The 17,463-nt window shown below is 42.8% G+C and overlaps 2 protein-coding genes across 4 annotated transcripts; both read left to right on the forward strand.

The window, feature by feature from the left end:
- The first annotated feature begins 10 nt into the window (after positions 1-10).
- On the forward strand, positions 11-14,981 carry ranbp2 (RAN binding protein 2). 3 transcript variants are annotated; one of them, XM_077728101.1, is made up of 29 exons: positions 11-246; positions 1,430-1,497; positions 1,571-1,682; positions 1,846-1,998; positions 2,175-2,405; positions 2,656-2,798; positions 3,077-3,272; positions 3,360-3,500; positions 3,592-3,751; positions 4,026-4,207; positions 4,288-4,481; positions 4,685-4,808; positions 4,897-5,058; positions 5,143-5,280; positions 5,568-5,699; positions 5,778-5,999; positions 6,100-6,183; positions 6,326-6,467; positions 6,576-6,670; positions 6,740-11,195; positions 11,409-11,573; positions 11,841-11,927; positions 12,010-12,185; positions 12,317-12,542; positions 12,655-12,744; positions 13,073-13,221; positions 13,357-13,630; positions 13,732-14,087; positions 14,242-14,981. In XM_077728101.1, exons 1-29 carry the CDS (start codon positions 175-177, stop codon positions 14,545-14,547), a joined length of 9,036 nt encoding a protein of 3,011 aa, XP_077584227.1. In that variant the 5' UTR covers positions 11-174; the 3' UTR covers positions 14,548-14,981. The 3 variants fall into 3 exon arrangements, with proteins under 3 accessions (XP_077584227.1, XP_077584226.1, XP_077584228.1); XM_077728100.1 differs by having other exon boundaries at positions 12-246; positions 11,403-11,573; XM_077728102.1 differs by having other exon boundaries at positions 12-246; positions 6,588-6,670; positions 11,403-11,573.
- A 292-nt stretch (positions 14,982-15,273) lies between these two features.
- On the forward strand, positions 15,274-17,359 carry tpt1 (tumor protein, translationally-controlled 1). The gene is made up of 6 exons (XM_077728109.1): positions 15,274-15,422; positions 15,864-15,931; positions 16,384-16,568; positions 16,648-16,753; positions 16,861-16,974; positions 17,084-17,359. Exons 1-6 carry the CDS (start codon positions 15,395-15,397, stop codon positions 17,084-17,086), a joined length of 504 nt encoding a protein of 167 aa, XP_077584235.1. The 5' UTR covers positions 15,274-15,394; the 3' UTR covers positions 17,087-17,359.
- The last annotated feature ends 104 nt before the right edge of the window (positions 17,360-17,463 follow it).

Here is a 17,463-nt window from a genome sequence, read left to right on the forward strand (position 1 = left end):
AGGCCTCACCTCATGTGACGCCTCCACCATTGACGTTAGCAAGCCTGCGCAATAATATCACGAGCGGGTTATGTGACGGCGTGACCACCCTTCGAATGTCCACCTTTATCATTAGTGACGAATCGTATTCTATGCAACGTTCCCAATCGCTTTAGTTCCCTTTGCGAGAGAGACATGCGTCGAAGTAAGACTGAAGTGGATCGGTACGTCGACTCCGTCCAGACGTCCTCGCCCTCACTCAAAGAGGTAAGTGGACCGGCGGCTAACATTAGCATGCCTGCAGCCGTCAATCTATACCTGAATCATAAGTCCCCTGGCGTGAAGAGATCACCAGATCGAGTCATAAAAACTAACCGTAACTATAGGTTAGAGGGTACTCCTATCGTCTGAACTAATCAACACCAAACACTGCTCATTAAGTCACCCTGAGCTAGTAGCTCAAGCTAACCGGCACGATGACGACGAATCGTGTCCTCCCCTTGAAATACTGAGAAAGCGCGCGGCGTGGGCTGGCCACTGAGGATCTTGTTGAACTGTCTTAAAAGAAACATTTCCGCATAAGCTATCATGACCAAAATCATTCCATATTTAATCTTTCACTTTCAGTTTCGGATTCTTATCAAGATCATAGTCATCGCATGAAAATTGAGTAAATATAATGAAAACCAGAGTGTCTCAGTGATCAAATAGTTCCGCGAGTTGCGGTATAGTTTAGTGTATAACAATATGTATTGTTACGTTTATACTATTTTGTTTTCCATGGACAGACACGATTTGGGCATGTCTGAGCATGGGGACGAGTCGTGCAACATGAACAGATTTATGGATCTTTACTGTATTTGAATGCTCCAGTCGAACTTTATATTATTCAATGCCTCAACTTTAAGCCACCACATAGTACATATTTTCTCTGTTTGGTAATCTTGCATGGAATACATTAAATCAGACTGATTACTTCATTGAATGTTCTTTTGCTGGCATTCCTGCCAGATCAGATGACTTTTACGTCTCAAATGCGTAATAGCAAAGCAATGAAAAGACCCACTTGATTAGGCGCCTATCATTATCAATGGCACTAAGTCTGCCGTGATTTTATACAATCGAAATCAAGGGCAATCCATCACTTTACTTCAATATGTACACATTTGACCCAATCAACTTCAATGAAAAAAAAACACACGTCCCTAAAGCAAATTGCATGTTTTCAGAACAAATGTCAGATATAAATATTGATATTTTGTGTATTGTTCAATTTGATTCGATTTGATTAATACATCAAAACATCGTTCCAGATCAATGTATTGTCAAACCCCCTAACTACTTTTTAAACTAAAACGTATTGTAGTACCTCAACTCACCACATGACGGATAAAGCGTGGTTTTGCTTGTTTCTTAATAATGTTTTTTTTTATCTGTTCTTCATTTACAGAGGCCCATCAAGGGATTTTTATTTGCTAAACTATATTTTGAAGCAAAGGAGTATGAGCTAGCTAAAAGGTAAGCATCAGTACTGAACAATATGAATTATGCATTTTTTTCTCATCTGTAATTGTAATTTTCATGTTCTTAGACATGTGTCTGAATATCTCAAAGTCCAAGAGAGGGATCCCAAAGCGCACAAATTCTTGGGGCAGCTCTATGAGAGAGAGGGTGACGTCAACAAGGCGGTAGCATGTTACAAGGTGAGAAGCACAAGGTGCTATGAAGCTTGGTTGACTTTCATTTCAGTCCTACAGTTCACTAGACTTATTTGGATATAATGTCAAGCTGCTGTTAAAACAGTCTATCAATGGTTCCTATGCTGCAGCGGAATATGAATGAATGTTTTCTGTGCTTGGTACTCAGCGATCTGTGGACTTGAACCCAGTCCAGAGAGACCTGGTGTTGAAGGTGGCTGAGCTATTGGTCGGGAAAGAGGAAAACGACAGCAGGGCCGAGTTTTGGGTGGACAAGGCGGCCAAGTTGTTGCCTGGAAACCCAGCAGTGTTCAACCTGAAGGTAAGGCTCCTTTTCCTCAGGGAACTGGTTTTACTGGTGCAACTGGGTAGTCCATAAATACAGTGGTGAAGCCACAATCGGCGTAGCGGTGTTATATATGTAGTAATACACTAAAATCCTGTCGTTTGGTTAAAAGATGTCACCTGACTGGTTTCAATCTCTCGCCCTATACGAAGGAGCGGCTTTTGAGTCGTCAAGGCCAGCAGGGGTGGAACCAGCTTTTTGACCTTCTTCAGGCTGAGCTGACAGCACGGCCAGGAGATGCGCATGTCAACGTGAAGCTCGTCCAGTTATTTTGCCAGGACGGTCGACTGGAAGCGGCTGTTAAACACTGCTTGGCTACTGAGAGAACGGGTTTGCTGCGCCACAGTCTGGAGTGGTTCACTGTGGTGGTGCGCACCCTTGAGGTCAGCAAGGTCTTCTTTTGAAGGATTTGTTAAAATTAGGATATAGTTATTAGGCCATAATCACAGTGCTGTCAATATAAAACCAGTTCATTTTTAGAGAAAATCTGGTTCTTCTTTCACTGTCAATGGCAGCAAATGAGTTTATAGCTACCATTATTGTTATAATTTTGACTAAAAAGCATTTCATTTCTTTCTTAATGTTAAGGCCCATTGCAAACATTAACATGTAGTTTGGACTGAACTGTTTCAGGACTACCTGACTCAACCCAGCGTGTCCAGCAATGACAAGATGTGTCGACGCCTTCAAAGAGAGCTGCTCTTAGCCCATTGCAGCCTTGTGAGAATCACGCTCTCTGGAAACTCTGTGCAAGCCTGCTTGGATGCTTTCACATGGTAAGTGTAACTTGGTGTAAATCTTAATTTAAACCCAGGTTCACCATTGTAAGGCCGACACGCTAACCACCACCACTCACCCACCGGGCCACCATTTAAAAAAAAAAAAAAAAAGCATGGCCTTTAATAAATATTTAAAATAATAATAATGATAGCATAAAAAGTACTGAATGTGATAAGTGAAGACGCAGTAATCGAGGGATTACTGTAGATGGAATCTCTATTTATGCTGCTTTGTCTGAAGTATTTTTTTCTGCAATCTATTTCCATGCACACAGTTTCGACCATACTATGCAGAAGCTGAGCAGTGTTGCAAGCCAGCACACGGACGATCTTTGCGAGGTGTTTGTGGAGATGCGAGCTCACCTCTATTTGCACGCCGGCACGCTGCTGTTAAAGCTGGCCCAAGAACGCCAGCAAACATGGAGGGCAGTCGTTGATCTGGTGGCCCTGTGCTATTTGCTGGCCCTGCAGGTATTGTAGAAGGTTAACCTGGTGTAAGAGCAAACATCTTCAGATTTCTTTCATTCAAACACAAAATCTGTTTTGCCTATTCCCCAGGTTCCCAGACCCAAACCAAAGGTGACCAAGAGAGATCAGTCTGCCCCGCAACTTCTTGAGCTGCTTGCTAATGACAGACAGAGTCAAGCAGGCCACATGCTGCTCAATCTCAGTGCTGATGCTTGCAGCTTGATCAGAGAGGTAGCTGTTTGCAATCTCTAACCATCAATGATTTTTATGGTTAAATGTTTGTGCTAAAAAGATGTTCAATGCTTTTTTTGTTCATACTTAGGTGGTGGAGGCTTTCGGGAACCGTAGCGGTCAAGACTCTTTAGTTGAACTACTGTTTGGGCCGCAGGCCTCTACGGGATCTTCTTTCATTGCTAATGATACCATCCGTTCCATTAGTGCACAAGCTCCAGAAATCTCTCAGCTTGCAAAGTGGGATGCAGGTGAGAACAATTGAATGAAACAGAAAATATTTCCTGAAATAAACTCTGGTCTTGAAGCAATTTACAGGGTTTTACCCAGTAAGCAAGCAAAGCCTGGTGGTAGAGAAGCAACTAGTGGTGTCTTACAAAGAGGCACACGGTCTTGTTACATTAGCAAAGCTAATACAAGAACTCCATTGTTATAGTGGAATTAATGTATTCTATTCTCTCTGGTATTCATATTTTAACGATTTTTTTAAGTTGCAGTGGAATGATTTTTATCTTTCTTGTGCAGGTTCTATCTTGTTGTATTGTGGTGACCTGCAACATCTGAGCTGGTTAGGGTTACAGTGGGCCCTTTTGGCCCAAAGACCTTCCTTGCGAGCCTGGCTACAGCAACTTTTCCCCCGACTCAACCTAGAAACCTCCAAACTGGACACAAATGCACCAGAGTCCATCTGTCTTCTGGATTTGGAGGTAGCTTAGTTCAAGCACTGGTGAAGCGTTCTACAATACAATAACAAAATCAGTGTATAATTTCATTTCTTGCCTTGCAGGTATTTTTACAAGGTGTGGTGTTCTGCAGCCATTGTCAGCTACAAGAGACAGCAAAACTAAGAAGTGGATTTAACCAGCAACAGCAACTCTATGAACCTCGCTGCCTTCCTCTTCCTCTAATTCGCCTCTTGAGCACAGAGAGACAGAGGGAGTGGTGGGATGCCATCTATAGCCTCATTAACAAACGTGCTGCGTGAGTGTTCACCTCACCTTAAATGTTCAGTTAACTAATTCACTGCCATTGACAGCAATTAACATACAATCCATTTTGACTGGTGGACTGGTCACCAAGCATATAAAGCACTGGGCCAAACCCTGCTGCATTAGAAAAAAACTGTTCACCGTTAATAGAGCACATGATTTACTTTTAAATAACACCATTTTTTTTCTTTGTAGTCCAGGGATGTCAGCCAAACTGCGAATGATAGTACAACACGGATTGAACACTTTACGAGCCAGAGAGAAACACGGGCTTCATCCAGCAATGGCTATTTACTGGGCTCAGTCTCTCAGTCGGATTGTAAGTACATTGAGTGTATTTATCTTTTAGTGCCTGTAGTCGCATCATGCTCATTTTGGTGTTTTATGTTATTTTTTTAATGAAACAGGGTGATGGTGTGAACTCGTATTATGATCAGAAGGAGTACATCGGCCGCAGTGTTCACTACTGGAAAGTCGTTCTTCCGATGTTGGACAAGATAAAAAATAGAAGAAGCATACCAGAACCCCTGGAGCCCCTTTACATACATTTTCCATCCAAAGATATTCAGGTTAGTTAGTACTCCTAGTTTTCCTCATTAACTTTTGATCTTAGTTATTGAAGCATTAGTTACATACTTAAACTTTTTTTTTAGGTTTCTTCTGTGAAGGGCTATGATGAAGAGGCCAAAGTTGCATTTGCGTCACTCCTTGACATTGAAGGCAAGACAGAGGAGGCCATTGCAACATTGGAATCAATCAATAACATGTCATCTATCTGGCATTTGGCTCAGGTTGGTTTTGATTTTTGTCAAATATGTAGCGTCAGACGTCCAATCTTTTATGACTAGAACGGCCAATCAAACTGAGTTAAATATTTGGACGGATTTGCTGATATAATGACTACGATTTGGCTCGGAAAAAAGTTGAGTTTGACTCCAAATGTATTCTGATCATTTAATGTAAAAAAAAATAAATAAAAAAAAATCTGCTTTAGCCATTCCATTAACATGGTTAATTGTATTCCTACACAGTTATACTGTTGTACTGCTTGTTAACATGATATGTAATATTTTGAAAGATATACCAACGGCTTTCTGAAGAGGCCAGCAATGGAGTTGAAGAAACGCAGGAGAGGTGTATCACTTTCCTGAAGAAATTCAGGATTTATCTCTCAAAGATCTACAATGCCAATGCAGATGAAGTGGAAACAGTGAGCCTTTTTTTTTTTAAATTTCATTGTTCATAAACTATGCCAACTTCCAATCATTTCCATTGTATTGTTTTCCAGCTTCCAGTATCCATGGAGGAAATTGTAGACCTTCTAAATGATGTCAACCAGCAACTTGGTGACAGTGGAGAAGATGATGAAGAGGAGAAGAATGATGGTCGCCTAGGACCAGTTCATTCAAGCCCTGCTTATCCCGCAGACATTAGTGCAGCAATCTCCCATCTCAAGTTTTCCTCTCCCTCACCGAACAAAAGCATGCTTTCTCCTTCTAAAAGACACCTGGTAGGGTTTAGTTGGTCTCTTTTAACTTTTTAAATACTGTAATAAGTACATTTTTCATAGTCAAAAGTTACATTGCAATTTAAATCCTTTTCATGTTCAGATTTCTCCCAAAACGCCACCACACTGGGTGGAGGACCAGAAAAGTCTACTCCAAATGCTTTGTCAGCAAGTTGAAGCCCTTAAGGTTAGTCCATGAGATAATTTATGATTGCTGTAAAAATATAAGTTAAATTGAATATATGTATTTGTCCAGAGTAGTACATAGACAGTTTTTTTGTGTAAAAAGAAGATATTTATGCATTACAATGTTTTTTGTCTTGGTGCAGAATGAAGTCCATGACTTGAAACAGAATTCTTCCGTTAAAATGAGCTCCCCTCATCACAAGATGTATCATGATAGCTATGGTGCTGAGGGGCTACATGAGTCTTTCACTCCTGTTCAGTCCTATCAAGGGGCTCCACTTACAGGTCAGTGTACTAGTTTGAATGCAAAATGTTATTTATGATTGGCTATTGATAACATTATAATGAAAGCCGGTCATGGAAATACATCAAGTATGTGCATTGCTCTTCAAGTTTCCACTGCAGGTCCTTCAGGGTACTACAATCAATCTCCCGGATACAACTCTCAGTATCTCCTGGGCACAGCTGCAAATGCAACCCCCACAAAGGTAACCAAAGCACTTTGTCCCGATAATAAATCTCACCAAGATTATTTTTTTTCCTTCTCTTTTTCACAGGGGCCAATGTATGGTATGAACCGTATGCCACCTCAGCAGCATATGTATGCATATCAGCCCCCGACCCATACTCCTCCAATGCAAAGCAACCCTTCCTGTGTATACCCTCCAGAACAGAATTTTGCTGCCCCTCTTCGATTCGAATCGCAAGCAACCAGCCTCCTGTCTCCGTATAGTGACGAATATTATGGGCAGGGTGTTACCCACCAAACCACCAACCCCCCCTTACCCGAACCTGGTTATTTCACCAAGCCATCTGTAAACACTGCTCAGCCACCAAAGAACATTGAAACAAAAACTATGGATCTTGGAAAGCTCTCCTTTAGCCAGCAACCACCTCCCGAAGTACCCAAAGTCCCTAGATTTGGAACAAACACAGTTTCCCAATCAACACCACCAGCTGCCTTTAAATTCAACTCCAACTTTAAATCAAACGATGGAGATTTTACTTTCTCGGCATCCCAAACAAAGCACAGTGAAAGTTTGCTAGGCCTTCTTACGTCTGACCTCCCCAGTAAAACCGATTCTCTGCCAGAGAAGCCGACTCCTCAAGAGCAAACCGGCCAAACAAGCCTTTTCACTTTTGGCAATAAAAATGCATCTGGCTTCTCTTTTGCGAATACTCCACAAAGCACAGTTCCTTTGAGTCTGTTTGGAAAGATGGAGCAGCCGTTTAAATTTGGAGATGTTAGCAAACCATCTTTCGGTATTGCCAAGTCGGTACAAAATGAAAACGCAGCAGAGAGTGACAATGACAGCACACATGCTGAAGAGGAGGACGAAGAAGAGGAAGATGACGATGATGAAGAGGATGATGATGATGGACCACACTTTGAACCCATTGTACCACTGCCTGACAAGGTTGATGTGAAAACAGGGGAGGAAGATGAAGAGGAGTTGTATTGCAATCGAGCAAAGTTGTATAGATTTGAGACGGAGACAAAAGAATGGAAGGAACGGGGCATTGGCAATGTTAAAATCTTGAAACACATCACTACGGCAAAGGTTCGACTATTAATGAGACGCGAGCAGGTCCTCAAAGTATGCGCTAATCACTACATAACCACTGATATGAAACTAAAATCAAATGCTGGTTCTGATAAATCGTGGGTTTGGAACGCTGTTGATTACGCAGATGAAAAGCCAAAGCCCGAGCAACTAGCTATTCGCTTTAAAACAGTCGATGAGGCGTCACTGTTTAAGAGTAAGTTTGAAGAGGCTCAAACCATTGTGAGCTCACAGGAGAAACAAGATGAGAAGAAAGCAGAATGTCCCCAACCCTCAAAACCAGGAGATAGTTTGAAAGCAAAGTTTGCTATAAAAGAAGGCGAATGGGATTGCACAGTATGCCTTGTGAGAAATAAGTCAAAGGATGTCCGCTGCGCCTCTTGTCAAAGCGCCAATCCCAATTCCTCTGCGACGCCAGACGACGATGCTGAAAAAGAAACAAAAGCCAGTCCCTTTACGTTCAAATTTGGGACAAGTGACACTTTCAAATTTGGTGCAAGCGAATCTAAAACCAGCAGTCCTGGCTCCTCTGCCTCCAACTTTACTGGATTTAGAGCTTTTGAAACTTCATCCCCTTCATCTTTTACATTTGGCACAAGTTCTATTAAACCTGCTGACACTACAGTAAAGCAAAGTGCATCTGCTAGCAAAAATTCTGAATCTGTGGTGACTACTGGCTTTGGCACCCAATTTACGAATAAAGCAGATCAGTGGGAGTGTTGTAAATGCAAGGCAAAAAACGAAGCTAACGCAACAAATTGCATTTCCTGTACAAATCTTAAACTAAGCTCTAAATCAAAAGAAGGACCTCCCAGTGAAAGTTCAGCTACGATATCCGTTTCCGGGTTAGCAACAAAAGATGACCAGAAGGGTAAATCCACTTTACGGACCATCTTTTCTAAGAAGGATGGTCAATGGGACTGTGATACCTGCCTGTTGAGAAACGACTCTGCTTGCAATATATGTGTAGCCTGCCAAACACCAAATCCCAATGCGAAATCCCAATCCATTTCAGGGTTAGCAACAAAAGATGACCAGAAGGGTAAATCCACTTTACGAACCATCTTTTCCATGAAGGATGGTCAATGGGACTGTGACACCTGCTTGTTGAGAAATGACTCCGCTAGCAATACATGTGTAGCCTGCCAAGCACCAAATCCCAATGCGAAAAGCACAAGTAGTACTGCTTCATCAGCTCCCACCTCTACCTTCAGCTTTGGATTGAAGACTTCATCAGGCCAACCAAGTGGAATTGGCTTCAATGTACCTTTCGGAGGTGGCAGTTCATTTCAGTTTGGCCAGAAGAAAGCCGAAACATCTGCTGCTTCTTTTAAATTTGAAGCTTCCCAGTCTGCTCCGGCACCCACAAGTTCTTCTGGGTTCTCCTTCTCAATGCCCATGCCTGCAGGTGGCTTTAGTTTTGGAATTCCTGCAAAAAATGAAACTGATATCTCAGCCCCAGCTGACCCATTGGCTTCAGCCCCAGCCTCTAGTTTTCTTAAAAGCATAGCTGACAAACATAAAGTGAAAGAAAATGATCTGACTCCCCTAGTGGTGAATCAAGAACTGGAGTCAAATCCATTAATATCTGGGAAAACGAATGCCCTCAGTTTGGCAGACCTGGCAAAGTCGTCTGGAGGAGAATTTCAATTTGGCAAGGAGGACCCAAATTTTAAAGGTTTCTCTGGTGCTGGAGAGCAAGTTTTCTCCCTAACACCCACCAAGACAAATGCCACCAATGAGCAAGGGGAAGACGAAATGTATAAAACTGAAGAGAATGATGATATCCAGTTTGAACCAGTGGTTCAAATGCCTGAGAAAGTGGATCTTGTCACTGGGGAGGAGGATGAAGAGGTTCTCTATTCCCAGCGTGTGAAACTTTTCCGATTCGATGCCGGCGCTGGTCAGTGGAAGGAACGTGGAGTGGGAATCCTAAAATTTTTGAAAAACAACTCAAATGGCAGACTGAGGGTTCTGATGAGAAGAGAGCAAGTTCTAAAGGTGTGTGCCAATCACTGGATCACCACTGTCATGAATCTCCAACCTCTAGCAGGCTCCGATAGGTCATGGATCTGGATGGCCAACGATTTCTCTGATGGCGATGCCAGGCCTGAGCAGTTGGCCGCTAAGTTTAAAACTCCAGAACTGGCTGAAGAATTCAAGGCCAAGTTTGAAGAATGTCAGAGACTACTCTTGGACATTCCCCTTCAAACCCCACACAAACTGGTTGACACAGGCAAAACTGCACATTTGATTCAGAAGGCTGAAGAAATGAAGTCCGGCTTGAAAGAAATGAAATCCTTTTTGACAGATGAAAAAACAAAAATCAATGACAACGACAGCCAGGTGGCATCTACTAATGTCAAATCCATCTCAAAGTTATTAATCAAGCCCCACAACGAAACTACTGGCCCTACCCTAGAGTGGGATAATTATGATCTAAGAGAAGAGGCTTTGGATGACTCTGTCGATTCGTCAGTGTATGCTTCTCCACTTGCTAGCAGCCCACTAAGAAAGAACCTTTTCCGCTTTGGGGAGTCCATGGGTGTCTTCAGTTTCAGCTTCCAACCTGGCATAAGCCCCGCTAAGTCTCCTTCTAAGCTTAACCAAAGCCAATCCTCAGTAGGCACAGACGATGAGCAAGAGGCATCCCAGGATGAGGAGCGAGATGGTCTGTACTTTGAGCCTGTTGTTCCTCTGCCTGACCTGGTTGAGATTTCCACAGGTGAAGAAAATGAACAAGCCGTCTTCTGTCACAGAGCCAAACTGTATCGATACGATAAAGAAACGAGTCAGTGGAAGGAGAGAGGCATCGGAGAGCTCAAAATTTCCCAAAATTACAACACAAAACGGGTGAGGTTAATTATGAGGCGAGACCAGGTACTCAAGATCTGTGCAAACCAATGGATTACAGCGGCCATGAAGCTAGAGCCTATGAAGGGTGCAGAGAAGGCTTGGGTGTGGAGTGCCATGGACTTTGCTGAAGAAGGAGAGGGAAAAGTGGAGCAGCTGGCTGTGAGGTTCAAATTGCAAGAAACCGCAAACCTATTTAAGCAGGTCTTTGACGAGGCCAAGATTGCGCAGGAGAACCTAGAACTGATGACCCCTGTGACAACCTTCATTTCTCAGGATAGTGGAGACTCTTCCAAAACGGTTTCAACCGTCTGTGGAAAAGCAGCAATTGCTGTGTTGGAAGAAACCACAAAGGAACGTACAGAGCTATTCATGGAGAGTAAAACACCTGGTTCTGACGTTCTGGTCAAGCCTGCTCAGTCAGTGATGTCGCCCCCAAAGTTTGTGTTTGGCTCTGACAGTCTTCAGAAGATATTTGGCAGTCCTAAAGGCAACTCTGACAGCGGTGACTGTGAAACCATTTTGAAAGTTAAAGATTCTCCGCAGGCTAATACAGACTCCCCTGTACCACCTGCGTTCAAAATTCCACCGAAAGGTAAGCAAAGTTAAAAAAGTACAAAGTATAGACGGATTGAATTCAATTATTGTTGGAAGAAATGTGGAATTTAGACATCTAGAATATTTTTCAATTAGCATGAGCACAAAGAGCAAGGGTTTTATTCAAGCCAATACCGCTTGCGCAATGTTGCATTGTGTTATTTCTACAGAAATTTAAAATGTCAATCATCCTTCAATTTGTCAGTCACAGGAGCAAACAGTCCTGTGTCAGATGAGGATTCGGAGGTGGAGATTGTGTATGTCAGGGAACCCACTGCTGAGCAAGCTGCTTTGGCCAGGAGATTACTGCTGCCACTCACCTTTTTCTGCTACCAGAATGAACCAGGCTACACCAGTGATGACAATCAACTTGATGGTGAGAACACTGCATCAGTTTGGATAGCAAGATTGGAACAATGATGTGGACAAAAGCAAAAAAAAAAAAATAATAAGACAATGCTTATCTGGAGTACACATGAACAATGTTGGTCTTATGTAAATGCTGTTAGTGTTTCTTAGGTGTGATTACTGCAGTATAGTATTAGTTGCACTATGTATATTGGCTGACAATCCACTTGAAATGTAGCTGTAGAATCCATTATTCAATTTCAACATCATTTCGATTCTTATACTTTGTGTTTAGATGAGGACTACGAGTCGGCAGTAAAAGCTTTGAATGGAAAACTCTACCCTGATGTACTTGAAAGAAAAGAAACTGCATCTGCTAACGGTACGGGAATTGTGACTCACTAGTTTTTATTGTTCACCATTTCATTTCACTGACATTTTGGGCTCGCATCGACTCTCTTCAGACCCTGACTGCCAGGTTGTCTGGGAAAAAAAGGCAACACCTGAGGAGGAGGAGAAGGCCAAGAGCCTCCTGCTTCCGCCTACCTTCTTTTGTGGCCTAGGCACTACTGACAGCGACACAGATCCTGACAAGGCAGCTGACTTTGAGACAGAAGTCCGAAAGGTCCAACAGGAACTGGTAGGAAAATGGGGGGCAGATAACATGTTCTAATATAAGAATGATGTATGATGTATGTACAATCGTATATGATTTTAGTCTGTAAAAATGGACACTGTACTCTTGTGAAATTGTTTCGTTTATGGTTTTAGGATGCCCAGTTTAACACACCTGAGAAGGTATCCAGTGTCCCCACTGAAGAGTTGGCATCTGATTCATTCCAAAGCTGCAAGCCCAAGACAGAAGGAGGTGCCTCAGAGCAGCTAGTAGATGAGCAAGCACAAGTTTCCAGCAGTAGCAGCTCTCCCATCAACCTCTCGACTAAAAAGAACGGCAAACCAGAGGCCACTGCTGACCGGCCCATTGAAACAAGTACAGGTATGAGCTTTTATTTAAAATATTTGCCTGTACGATTAATTAAGCATGAATAGCGATATTGTAGATGCTTTTTACCTTCCACGATGTTAATGTGAATTTTCTTCCTCCGCAGTCATACCCAACTTTGGCTTCACAGCAGCGGAGGGCTTCTCTTTTGCTGACTTAGCCAAAAACACTGAAGGCTTTGCATTTGGAAATCAAGGTTTTTTTTTCTTCTTTTACTTATTGGGTGCCATTGACATCAATAGAGGTCCAATTCATTTATACTCTGAATCGGTTAATGCTTATGTTTCTACATAGCTGTCCAATTCGCCCAATTGCTCTTATTGATTGCAATTCCCCTTCTTAAGTGATACAAATGTAAAAAAGCACATATTTACTTGCATGGGGCTCACTTAAGTCTAAAATGTTCTCAGTACAGGAAAAACGTATGCGTTGACCTGTGTTTCTATCATTGATGGCACTAGATGTCCAGTTCATTTTGACTGGGATGGAATGAACAAAATCATTTTTTTCCTCTTTGTTTGTAGATTCCAACTTCTCTTGGGCAAATGCGGGCGCAGCTGTATTTGGTTCCTCGGAACCAACATCGTCCAACAACAATGAGGGAGGAAGCGATGAAGAAGACTCTCCAAAAAATGTTGACATACATTTTGAACCGATTGTTTCACTGCCAGAGGTACTTTGTTCACACACAAATGCATGACATCTGGATTTGTTACTGTTTGAGCATGATTATTGCTGCCGAGCTTCCCTTTTTGGAAATATGAGCGTGAACTTAGAAGGAGGGGGTCCAATTGCTGTCTTCATTTAGGTCGAAACCAAGTCGGGAGAGGAGGATGAGGAGATCCTCTTCAAGGAGCGTGCCAAGTTGTACCGATGGGACCGGGACATCAACCAATGGAAGGAGCGCGGCGTCGGCGACTTAAAGATCCTATACCACCCGACCAAACGATTCTACCGAATCCTCATGAGGAGAGAGCAGGTGTTCCGGGTTTGTGCCAACCACAACATCGCTCAGGCCATGGAGCTGAAGCCCTTGAACACCTCGGCCAACGCTCTCATCTGGACCGCCACCGACTACTCCGGTACGCACAGACATTGAGTTGCATTTTCTTTTGCAAAACCTGGCGGTAGAAAAGCCCAGCGTCACTGGTAGCTGATTCTTTTTCTTTTCTTGCATGACTAGATAGTGCCGAGGGTACCGTGGAGCAGCTAGCGGCCAAGTTCAAAACCGCAGAGATCGCAGCATCCTTTAAGAAGACCTTCTGCGAATGTCAAAGCCACATGGGGCAGGATGACGACGCCTCGTGTAGCAGCGCCCCAATGATGTCCAGAATCCAGGAGCACTCCAGAGACTCCAACCCACAGATGTTCCTCGCCATCGAGGCGGACGGAGAGCCGATCGGCACCATCACCGTCGAGCTGTTCGCACACCTCGTCCCCAAGACGGCGGAAAATTTCCGCGCACTGTGTACGGGCGAGAAAGGCTTTGGGCTGAGAGGCTCCGTCTTCCATAGGGTCATCCCCGACTTCATGTGTCAGGTGAGGAGAATATCTTGTCCCTCATTATTTTGGATTTCTACAGGTCATCTGGAACTTTTGTCCAAATTGTAATATACATATGTATACTGTATGTCTAATGTGTAAGCCTTTAGAAGTATAACACCCTCACATGTGTTCACCGTGGTTCCTTTAGGGTGGGGACATCACCAACAGCGACGGTACAGGCGGAAAGTCCATCTACGGCTGCAAATTCGAGGACGAGAACTTCGACGTCCGCCACACCGGTCCGGGCATTCTGTCCATGGCCAACCGTGGTCGTGACACCAACAACTCTCAGTTCTTCATCACTCTGAAAAAGGCAGAACACCTAGACTTCAAGCATGTGGCTTTTGGATGGGTACGACAGGGCTTGGATGTGGTGCAACACATGGGGGAGTTGGGTACCAAAGGCGGGCTCCCCTCCAAGAAGCTTCTTATAGCCGACTGTGGCCAAATTTAGGCTTTTTGAACATTTGACGCTTGCGCAATCCCAACATTGTTAAAGAATCTCACACTGACCACAGCACTACCGGTCAATTGTCACAAATATTTTGTAGGAGGCGCTGTCATTCATATCACTGGCTAATGGGAAAGCCTCATACATTTATATTGTCTATAAAATTGTACATTTACTTTTTTATTTTTTTTTCTTGCATGTGCTGGAACTCTTTACTCAATACACCACCCTTTTTGAACAATCTATACTTGTAATTTAAATGTTTTTAGAAAGCAATGTGGCTTTCTGTTTGCGCCTAAGCCTTCCATTGTAGACTTCCTCTTAATAGTGTTTGTCCGCTGGCCACATAAAATGTGTTGCAGAGTGGACTGGTGAAAAGAAAAGTTCAGTTTGAGATTACAAATGATCAAGAATAAAGACGCTTTATTACTTACTAATTTCTGCCCATTTCAATCAGAACACCAGTGCTATCTGTGGACCTGTGGTGTGTGTGAACAATGATCTTTTTTGCAATATTTTATTATTAATTAACACATTAGATACAAGAGCCAGTCCTCGTTTTTCAAATTAATTGAACGCAATTTATTAAATCTTTGTTGTAACATATTTTATTACCAGTGATGTACAATTGGAAAGATGCAAGAATCTTTGTCCGTTATTTGTAGTACCAGCCATGGCCACGCTCATAACGGTAGCAGTAAAGTGCACCTTTGATTAAATCCCGCCCCACGATGACGTCAATAGGATGTAAAGACTCCGCATCGTGCTCAATCCGGCCTTTTCTCTCTCGGTTGCTTTTTAGGCCGGAAGGTTTTCTGTTTTGGGAAGATTGAACACCAAAGCGGCCAAAATGATCATCTACAAGTGTATTCTCACCAGTAAGATCTCCTTCTTCATATCCCTCTTTTATTATCACACTATTTGACGTTTTTTTCCCTTAAAATTGCCACCGTGGAAGTTACTGTGGATGGGGGGAAATTGTTCATAAATAGTTTCCAGCCTCCACCCTGCTAACGCGTGTCATCGCTTAGCTAATGCTAAAGCTAAACGGGATGACGCCATAACGACGACTGTTGTTCACGTGAGGAAAAAAAATACCTAAGAACGTTTAACGATTTAGTTGGGTCCCCGTAAGCGCCGATGGTTCATCGGTGTCGTGTTGCCGCTGGGTTGAAACCGAAGGAGTGGTGGAACACGTCTTCTAAAGTTAGCATGAGCATTCCATTTACTACTGTAGAAGCTTCGTCTCTGGCTTTCAATGGCGGACGTCCATGGAAAGCTATTTTAAGTGATTTAAATCGAGTTTGTATTTCCCTCAGATGATGAGATGTTCTCAGATGTATATCCCATCAAAGAGACGCCAACCTTCTACGAAGTGGACGGCAAGGTAAGAGTGGCTAAAATAGTTTAAGAAAGAAATGTTTTGTAAATTTTGGCTCGTTGACTAATAGACGCCTCATCGCTTTCCTGTTAGTCATCGCTACTAAAATGTCCTGTCCTACTGGTTCGGCCTTATTGTGACCTGACTAGTGTGGCCTAACATAAACTTTTGTAAAGGCCTAGTTGATTAAAAAAAATACATAAAATGTCCTCATTATCGTGTAATGCAGCGTAAACTCTAGAGGAGGGGTGAATTTAGATAGAAAAAGCCCGAAGTATTGATCGGCCTTTTAGGCTTGACTCGAAATTTGGGTGGGACTCTGGTATCTTATCTCAAATTCACTGTCCTCGTCAAAAGCAAAATGAGATTAAAAGTTTTTAGGTGTGTATTTTGCAAAGTCCTCTCTGAAATTTGTTGCTAATAGTTCTAGGTTTTCCCCCCCACTTTTATCCCCTTAGTACATATCAGAGTCACAAGACATCGACGACTCTTTAATCGGTGGCAACGCATCGGCTGAGGATCGCGGCGAGTCCAATGAGGCTTCGATACAGTCTGGCGTCAACATCATCCTCTGCCATAAACTGCAGGAAACCAGCTTCGACAAGAAGGGTTACGTCGCCTACGTCAAGGATTACCTCAAGGCGTACGTTACTTTTTCGTTCAACGCTGATAGACGCAGTTAGTTTTTAGAGAAAATCTCATTACCAAATGTTTTATTTCAGTATCAAGGCCAAGTTGCTGGAAACCCACCCCGAACGAGTGGATCAGTTTATGGCTGACGCCAATATTGAAGTAAAAAAACTCCTCCCGAGCTTCAAGGATTTTAAGGTCAATACTCTGCCTCAATTTGGTTTTATACGATCTGTCGCCAACCGTTTTTGATGAAAGAAACGCAGCGAGCTAATTAATAATTAATTGTCTTTGTTTCTTCTCAGTTTTACACAGGCGAGTCCATGAACGTTGACGGCATGGTTGGAATCTTGGACTACCGTGAAGACGATACGCCTTTCATGCGCTTCTTTAAACACGGCGTCGTTGCTGAGAAATGTGTACGTACTTAGCCGTGTGTCCAAGAATGAGATTAAAAAAAAAAAGTGATGCATGCGTATGTCAAATATGAAGTACATATTATTCACCATGAATTTGTTGTTCTTGCAGTAACTACACCGACTAACAACTGGCCGCTGCTTCTTCCTCCTAAATGCCCCGAGAGCCGAATGCATCACAGCCCATCGGAGCAGAGTTTGGTTTTAAAATTTGGATTTTCCTGCCAGCATCATGTGGAACATGCTCAAGGTTTCGAGATTTGGACTTTGCGGATGTTTTAACAAAGACAACTCTGCTTTCCAATCACACATTGGGTTTGTGGTTGCATTCATAATGACATCTATCAATTGCTTTAAATTGGAAATAAAGCTAAGTACCATCTTCTGATTAATGACTTCTCATTTTCAACAAACCAGATTTTTACTGAGTGCATCCCAACTTTTCATATTTGTAACCCAACAAGTCTTTTGTGTTCAATTGAATTTCACGTC

Source organism: Stigmatopora nigra, chromosome 11 (assembly GCF_051989575.1).
Source record: "Stigmatopora nigra isolate UIUO_SnigA chromosome 11, RoL_Snig_1.1, whole genome shotgun sequence".
NCBI lineage: Eukaryota > Metazoa > Chordata > Actinopteri > Syngnathiformes > Syngnathidae > Stigmatopora > Stigmatopora nigra.

Excerpts from the sequence above, each read along its gene's own strand:
- ranbp2 (XM_077728100.1), top strand. The coding sequence starts at position 175 with ATGCGTCGAAGTAAGACTGAAGTGGATCGGTACGTCGACTCCGTCCAG. Across the intron at positions 1,999-2,174 it reads CAGCAGTGTTCAACCTGAAG|GAGCGGCTTTTGAGTCGTCA; the intron begins GTAAGGCTCCTT and ends CCCTATACGAAG. Across the intron at positions 13,631-13,731 it reads GACCGCCACCGACTACTCCG|ATAGTGCCGAGGGTACCGTG; the intron begins GTACGCACAGAC and ends TTGCATGACTAG.
- tpt1 (XM_077728109.1), top strand. The coding sequence starts at position 15,395 with ATGATCATCTACAAGTGTATTCTCACCA. Across the intron at positions 16,569-16,647 it reads GTCAAGGATTACCTCAAGGC|TATCAAGGCCAAGTTGCTGG; the intron begins GTACGTTACTTT and ends GTTTTATTTCAG. Across the intron at positions 16,754-16,860 it reads CGAGCTTCAAGGATTTTAAG|TTTTACACAGGCGAGTCCAT; the intron begins GTCAATACTCTG and ends GTTTCTTCTCAG.